This window comes from Penaeus chinensis, chromosome 28 (genome assembly GCF_019202785.1).
Source record: "Penaeus chinensis breed Huanghai No. 1 chromosome 28, ASM1920278v2, whole genome shotgun sequence".
Lineage (NCBI taxonomy): Eukaryota > Metazoa > Arthropoda > Malacostraca > Decapoda > Penaeidae > Penaeus > Penaeus chinensis.
The window spans coordinates 10587716-10596801 of NC_061846.1; the positions used below are offsets into that span (position 1 = coordinate 10587716).

The 9086-nt window shown below is 42.9% G+C and overlaps 2 protein-coding genes across 2 annotated transcripts; one reads left to right on the forward strand and one right to left on the reverse strand.

The window, feature by feature from the left end:
- Positions 1-387: 387 nt before the first annotated feature.
- LOC125039967 lies at positions 388-1275 on the reverse strand. Its single transcript, XM_047634371.1, has one exon. It carries the CDS (start codon positions 1273-1275, stop codon positions 388-390), a length of 888 nt encoding a protein of 295 aa, XP_047490327.1.
- A 10-nt stretch (positions 1276-1285) lies between these two features.
- LOC125039968 (mucin-5AC-like) lies at positions 1286-8140 on the forward strand (the record flags this gene model as incomplete). Its single annotated transcript, XM_047634373.1, has 7 exons — positions 1286-3317; positions 3637-3759; positions 4211-4342; positions 4679-4915; positions 6021-6149; positions 6556-6691; positions 8064-8140. Coding segments are annotated over 7 exons (2793 nt in total), but the record flags the coding sequence as incomplete, so codon positions are not given.
- Between the last annotated feature and the right edge of the window lie 946 nt (positions 8141-9086).

The window sequence follows — 9086 nt, forward strand, 5'->3', positions numbered from 1 at the left end:
AGCTGCATCTACCATGCCCACACCTTCCATATCTGCGTTTGCCATGCCTACATCTGCCATGGCTGCATCTGCTATGTCAGTATCTATCATGCCCACATCTACCATTCTTGCATCTACCTTGTCAGTATTTACCATGGCTGTATCAACCATGCCTACATCTACCATGGTTGCATCTACCATACCTACACCTACCATATCTGCCTTTGCCATGCCTACATCTGCCATGGCTGAATCTACTATGTCAGTATCTATCATGCCCACATCTACCATTCCTGCATCTACCATGGCTGTATCTACCATGCCTGCATCTACCATGGCTGCATCTACCACGTCTACATCTACCATGTCTAGATCTAACATTTCTATCACGTCCACATCTTCAACATCTCAATCTAACACATCTACCACGTCTACATCTACAATGTATACATATACCACGTCCACATCTAACATACCTACAACGTCCACATCTACCCTTTCCACATCTACTACGTCTACATCTACCACGTCCAACTCTACATCTACCACATCCACATCTATAACGTCTACATCTACCCTGTCCACATCTAACACATCTAAGTTTGTCATACCTACATCTACCATGCCTATATCTACCACGTCTACATCTACCACGTCTAGATCTCCCACTTCCACATCTACCCTGTCCACATCTACATCTACCACGTCAATATCTACCCTTTCCGCATCTACCACGTCCACATCTACCACGTCCACATCTACCGTGTCTACATCTACCACGTCCACATCTACCACGTCTGCATCTACCACGTCTGCATCTACCACGTCCACATCTACCACGTCTGCATCTACCACGTCTGCATCTGCCACGTCCACATCTACCACGTCTGCATCTACCACGTCTGCATCTACCACGTCCACATCTACCACGTCTGCATCTACCACGTCTGCATCTACCACGTCCACATCTACCACGTCCACATCTACCACGTCTGCATCTACCACGTCCACATTTACCACGTCCACATCTACCACGTCTGCATCTACCACGTCCACATCTACCACGTCAACATCTACCACGTCTGCATCTACCACGTCCACATCTACCACGTCAACATCTACCACGTCTACATCTACCACGTCCACATTTACCACGTCTGCATCTACCACGTCTGCATCTTCCACGTCTGCATCTATCACGTCCACATCTACCACGTCTGCAACTAACACGTCCACATCTACCACGTCCACATCTACCACGTCTGCATCTACCACGTCTGCATCTACCACGTCCATATCTACCACGTCAACATCTACCACGTCTACATCTACCACGTCCACATTTACCACGTCTGCATCTACCACGTCTGCATCTACCACGTCTGCAACTAACACGTCCACATCTACCACGTCTGCATCTACCACGTCCACATCTACCACGTCCACATCTACCACGTCTGCATCTACCACGTCCAAATCTACCACGTCTACATCTACCACGTCTGCATCTACCACGTCTGCATCTACCACGTCCACATCTACCACGTCCACATCTACCACGTCTGCATCTACCACGTCCACATCTACCACATCCACATCTACCACGTCCACATCTACCACGTCTGCATCTACCACGTCCACATCTACCACGTCTGCATCTACCACGTCTGCATCTACCACGTCTGCATCTACCACGTCCACATCTACCACGTCCACATCTACCACTTCTGCATCTACCACGGCCACATCTATCACGTCCACATCTACCACGTCTGCAACTAACACGTCCACATCTGCCACGTCTGCATCTACCACGTCTGCATCTACCACGGCCCCATCTATCACGTCCACATCTACCACGTCTGCAACAAACACGTCTACATTTACCACGTCTGCATCTACCACGTCCACATCTACCACGTCTGCATCTACAACGTCCACATCTACCACGTCTGCATCTACCACGTCCACATCTACCACGTCTGCATCTACCACGTCCACATCTACCACGTCTGCATCTACCACGTCTGCATCTACCACGTCTACATCTACCACGTCTGCATCTACCACGTCCACATCTACCAGTTCTACATCTAACACGTCTACAGCAGCCACCGGCCAACCCAAGCCAGTTCTTTCCAACCTACTCGAAACGACATCGACTCCAGTTCCTACATCTACCAAATCTACGTCTACAACAGAATCTACATCTGCATCTACCACATCCACATCTTCAATATCTAAATCTACCACGTCTACATCCACCACATCAACATCTACCACGTCTACATCCACCACATCAACATCTACCACGTCGATATCCACCACATCTACATCTACCACGTCTACATCCACCACATATACATCTACCACGTCGATATCCACCACATCAACATCTACCACGTCTACATCCACCACATCTTCATCTACCACGTCTACATCCACCACATCTACATCTACCACGTCTACATCCACCACATCTACATCTACCACATCTACATCCACCACATCAACATCTACCACGTCGATATCCACCACATCTACATCTACCACGTCTACATCCACCACATCAACATCTACCACGTCGATATCCACCACATCTACATCTACCACATCTACATCCACCACATCTACATCTACCACGTCTACATCCACCACATCAACATTTACCAAGTCTACATCCAACACATCTACATCTACCACGTCTACATCCACCACATCTACATCTACCACATCTACATCCACCACATCAACATCTACCACGTCGATATCCACCACATCTACATCTACCACATCTACATCCACCACATCTACATCTACCACGTCTACATCCACCACATCAACATTTACCACGTCTACATCCAACACATCTACATCTACCACGTCTACATCCACCACATCTACATCTACCACATCTACAACAGCCACCGGCCAACCAAAGCCAGTTCTTTCCAACTTACTCGAAACGACACCGACTCCAGCTCAAGCTCCTAAAACATCTACCACACCTACGTCTACCACAAAATCTACATCTACGACCCTTACTTCAACCACAACAACCACATCGACTTCGCCTCACTCTACGACAATACTTGTAACTAGTACAGCCTCGTCTACTCCTACCACGGCATTTACAATAACGCCAATTCCTACATCCTTACCATCTACATCGATTTCTACTACTACATTTGCGCCAACGACTGCACCTTTATCTACCACCTCCACTACCATAACCACTTCGTCTACCATTACTTCTACCTCTACTACATCAACATCAGTCACTACATCTACATCAACCACTGCTGAAACGTCTACCACAACTACTACATCAACAACACGTGAGTATCCCCCCCCCCCTTCTAAAAGAAAGGGTTGGGGGGGGAGGGGAAGACTTTGTCTTTGGATACCATTTCGTAAATTCACTTTGTATAAATCTGTTTGATAAAGTATGATGCAGATAGGTTATCAATGAGGATGATTTTGATGATGATGAATAATAAAGGTAATTATAAAGAGTATGGTAAGGACTTAATAATGATTTAATCTATACGCATGTGGTTATATCATGTGTAATTTTCTTCGTTTGTCTGTTATCATCATTTACATTCTTCTCGTGTTTTCAATCCACCTCTATCACTCTTCCCATTCCCATGCCAGCATTCCCGTTTTGCGAGGCTGTCCCTTCCTGTTCCTGGATGGGCGGGGAGTGCCAGTCTGAGTGCCAGGACGATGAGAAAGCCTACTCTCGTTGCTCAGGCGGTTGCACGTGTTGCGTTCCTGGTGGGTGTGCTATTTTGGGTCTACGAGCAATGGGAAATGTTTAAAGTAGTGAAATGTATCAAATGTAAAGAAGGTATGAATGATAAGTAATATCTCTTGTATTGTGAAGAAATATTAATTTTCATTCCTAGCTTTTCTGCAGTGTAGGGGAGTGAATGGTTGTTAATATATATATATATATATATATATATATATATATATATATATATATATATCGTTCCTTTGTGCTTTTTATTTGTTTTTGTATTTAGGAAAAGTAGTGTGGTTAGGATGTAGATATAACTTTTTCCCTCTTTCTTCCCCAGAAATAGTTATTTTCCTTTGTCCATTTTCACCTTTTTTCTACGTACAAGCCAGCCTAAATTAGTTAAGAACAACAAAATGAATAATGTATCTCCACAACAAAAGAGGAATGACAAACTGCCTTAATAACCACTGCTGATATTCTTAGATCGGAAGTGCAGTTCGACTCCCTGGAAGTGCAAGACACTGGGCGGTGTTTGCCAGATTCTTGATCTGACCTCCTTAAGTGTCTGTGATTCTGTGGATCTGACGGCTTGTCCTGGCTGTGGGTGCTGTATTAGTAAGTATGCTGTTGAACAGTCGCATGGATATCCTAATGTTGGTAGGGATGGGTGAAATGTAATGGTCTTTTGCTGCCAGATATTCCCTTCATATCATACGCCAAGGAAACGTATACTCCACACGTGGCATTAAAAATGATGATAACACACAAACTAAACACAATCAAATATGCTGAATGAATAATGATAATAATAAAAACTCCAGTCTATGGGTACATTTCTAACCATGCAACAATGCGACGACACACAGACGCACTATATGTAAACAAACATTCAAACCAAAAACGGCAGATATGTGAAGTCTAACCAAAGGAACCCGCCTCCCTTTTGGACAGGTTGTAGAGCCCAGTACAACAAATCGTGCCTAAAGCTCTACAACGGCTCCTGTAAATCCAAGTGCGATTCTTCCGAACTTGAAATACAAAGATGCGAGGCCGGGTGCGTTTGCTGTGGGTGTCACGCGAAGAGGAAGTGTACATCGAGAGGGGGTCTTTGCGTCCCCAGCAAGGCGCACTGCAAGGGCACAGCATACAGCGCTTGGTGTGATAGAAGCTGCTTCTGCTGCGTCCCAGGTGAGGGCTGGACTGGCAGCGTTTTGTCGTTTTGGCCAAGGTTTGTTTCCGTAATTCTTGTATTGTAATTATTGTTTTGTATGGTGAGCGTGCCTATTGTTATTACATTCACTGTACGTGGTATCTCTACCTCTCCCCCCTCCTCTCTCTCTCTCTTTCTCTATCACACACACACACACGCACACACACACACACACACACACACACACACACACACACACACACACACACACACACGCACACACACACACACACACACACACACACACACACATACACACATCCATGGTAATGTAATTAATATTTTACGATCTCATAAGTCGATTCAAGCTTATAAAATTCATACTGAATAACATTACGGAGCTTTACTTTTACTTGAGGCATGACAGCTGCACAAGAGGTTTTGAGTTTTTCTTGTGACGCTTTTAATAGTATAAGGCAAGTATTATTGATTTCTGTGTAAAAGCAAGGTTGCTAGTAAACAAGATATTTTGTTCAGATTAATTTGATAAACAAGAAAATAACACATGATATTTCTTCTTGAATCGATAGTCTATTGCACACCTGAAACTACGTAGCTAAAAACAATTACCTCTATGGCTAATGTAATGAAAATAAATATTCATTAGTAATAACTAAAACGACTTGCTGGTAACATCACAGGTTCGGGAATTGAACATGTAATATAGTATTCTAAGAGGTTCGCAACCTTGCATTGAAAATCTACTTATCACAAATAGAACCATTAAGCGCAATTGCACAATAAACTGTTTACCAAGAGATAGTCCAGGTCAGGAACAGTCGAAGGGGCATGGTTGAAAAGCCAAGGGGGCATCATGATTGGGGTACCCTTAAGGCATCCATTGAGCTTAGTCTTGGCCTGTACGACATGTATCCACCATTATCTATTGCGGTTATTAGTCGGTCGGGTATTACTGTCATTACTGTTTGTTTGGTGATAGTGATATTGATTGTAATAATAATGGTATAATAATAGCGGCAATCACGATATTTAGATTAACTATGAATGTTGTTTATCTATGAACATATCCGTGCCAGACAATAATGGCTAATTGATCATATAACATACGCAACTTTTCTCCAGATATACCTTGTGGGTGGAACACGCCGAAGTGTTTGGAATATTCCGGATACTGCAGCAAATCCTGCTCAAGCGGAGAAGTGGCTTTAAATGGGATATGCGGAAAATCAAACTGCGTCTGTTGCATCAGCGGTAAGTTGCCTGGCAGCCTCGACGACGTTTTCAAACACACACACACACACACACACACACACACACACACACACACACACACACACACACACACACACACACACACACACACACACGCCAACGGACGTGTATGTGTGTGACTGAAATGGAGAGGGATATGTGTGCACTATTGTACAAATTGAGTTACAGAAACGATAAATCATCTGTCACAAATATCCCACAGGTGTGTAAACGAAAGTGCTGCGCAGTACATACTCTCGTACACATTTTCAAAAGTGAATTATTATTTTTTGCGCCAAAACATGAACCTCGTAAATAACCATGCCCTTCAAACATGAAGGTCATACTTTCGTACTCGGTAACTGTGTTAATCCTCCGCTTTTCTACCATACCCTTTCTTTTACAGACCCGTCCCCGTGTTCCCAAGGGGAGTGCCTCAGGGTAGGTGGCAGGTGCTCTCGGGTGTGCCCCTCCTTCATGGATTCTGTGCCTGAGCTGTGCCCGGGGGAAGACTGCACGTGCTGCCTGTACCTGAAGGCAAAGTGAGTGCTAGGTTAGTAGGATAAACAGTCAGGCTTTTCATTGTGCTGATTAACACGATGGTAGGATATGCGGTTGGATATACTAATAGAGATTTTTAGTTTTGATTCCCCAAATGGTAGGATATGCAGTAGGGGAATTCGTAGGTTTATCGTGGGATATTTTTAGCTTTATATTCTTGAACTGGTAAGATGTGCCATAGGGGAAGCGTTAGTTTTGACTCCTAAGATGGATGTTAATAGGATATCTTTGTCTTTTTTTATTTCTAAGTTGCTAGGATATGCATCTGGGGAATCTTTACCATTTAATTTCTAAGTTGGACGGTTATACATGTAAGACATTTTTGAGTTTTGATTTCAATGACTGTAGGAATTCTATGAGGGTACGATAATCAACAGGGCAGTTTTGGGTATACATTCCCAAGTTGGTAGGATATAGAAGAAGATAATCCTCAGCCCTGGGTTCTTGCGATGCTAGAAATTGCAATGAGAACATTTTTATTTCTAAAGGCCCAATCACATAGCACTTATCCCGTCAACCTTTGCTCTTCAGTATCAGCCTGGAAGAGAAGCAGACTTAGCGCTGTCTGAGGAGTCTTGTATATTCAACAAGCGCGGTATATGTCTCACACTCTTTTATAGACAAAAATTCTTAGGCAGCCTCCTCGGAACCAGTAGGAAAGTAATAAATAACTGAAATGGATTCTTTTCGGTTATTTGTTCGTCTGTTGAGGTACTCTTGACCTCAACAGACTATTTAGTTTCATTTCTTATTATGGCTGTTTCTATTTTATCTTCATACATATTGCCTTATACGGAAAATATAAGTTATTGTTTGCCATTAACAACAATCTAGTAGATCCTCCGTAGCAAAAGATCAAGACGTAAATTAAATCAAACGAAGACGGTCGAAGTTGGCACAGACTGATGTAGAAACGTAAAATTTGTCCGAAAAAGTGCTGGGGCGAAAGGGCCAAAAGATGATTTTTCATCCCGGACTTATGAATTATTCTAGGACACTGAAAGGGGGACAGTTGTATGCATAGTTATATTTTAGATAAATTATACACACACACACATACACACACACACACACACACACACACACACACACACACACAAACATATATATAATATTTTGAATCTCACGCGTCATCGGTGAGATTTGCTTTGTAGATAATCAAATAAGTGGGTATATATTTTTTTTCCCCATTCATCGTTTGGCTATTGTAGTAAAGCACGTGTTTATATATCACAGAAATAAGGGTTTGCCATCTTGTATAAATTTCCGTGGTTTGACTAGAACAATGGAAGATGATTATGTTGATCTTCGGTGTGGACGAATATTATTTATGAAGCTTTATTGCTTTTTCAGCTGATTATTCATGTTAAGGAAAGAAGGATGACCACACGATTACTATTGGAATTTACATAATAAAATATATCAAACGAGAGGTCTTTAATTTTCATCTTTACTCAAAATAAAGGCTAATCCTCACGTAGTGTATGGTTAGGATGAGCGATGTGCACCAAGTAATGTAGTAATAGGATTGCATGGATATACAGTGCATAAGACACTTTTCCGATTTTCTGTTTTTTTCGACTCTCTCCTCTCTCCCTCTTCATATCTCTCTCTCTCTCTCTCTCTCTCTCTCTCTCTCTCTCTCTCTCTCTCTCTCTCTCCCTCTCTCTCTCTCTCTCTCTCTCTCTCTCTAGCTCTCTCACTCACTTAACCTTTTTAAGCTTGATCTTATCAACAAGTAATATTTGCTACAGCATACAGTATATATAATGTGCTAGTTAAGATACATGTTCAGAGATATAAAATTAAGAAAAAATCAATGAGTATGCTTGTCTAGATTGGTTTATACCACAAAGTGCGTAATACACTCATTGTTCTACGGAGGTTGTGCCTTTACGCAAGAATCGACTGCAGTCTTGAAGTTCCTCGTTAACTTTGTTGACATTTTACTGTGGTCTTCACGAAGGTATTTCACGCTATCAGCCTACCTCTCGCCTGGTACTGGAGGGGCATGTGGGGGTTATGGGAGGAGCAGTGACGTCATGTGGGGAATGTACATCTTATGAACCTTATTCATCCCACACAATCCAGAAACTTCCCGATGCTGTTACAGCGGTTATAGGTTGCCGTGTCCTCCGAATAGTCGTTTTGCTCTGTCCTGGATTTTGTCCAAAAGGTTCAGGTTCGATGGCCCACACAAGAGGACTGCTCCATGACGGGTCTCTCCTCGGACTTTCAGAGTGTCTCACATCCACAGACGTCCAGATGATGTGCGACATACGCATGCAAATTTGTATGCATTTTCTCAATATTGCGGACGTGTTCTGTGTAAGTCAATTTTTGTGTTGATATCAACACCGCGCATCTCATTTTCTT

Excerpts from the sequence above, each read along its gene's own strand:
- LOC125039967 (XM_047634371.1), bottom strand. The coding sequence starts at position 1,275 with ATGGACGTGGTAGATGCAGACGTGGTAGATGCAGACGTGGTAGATGTG.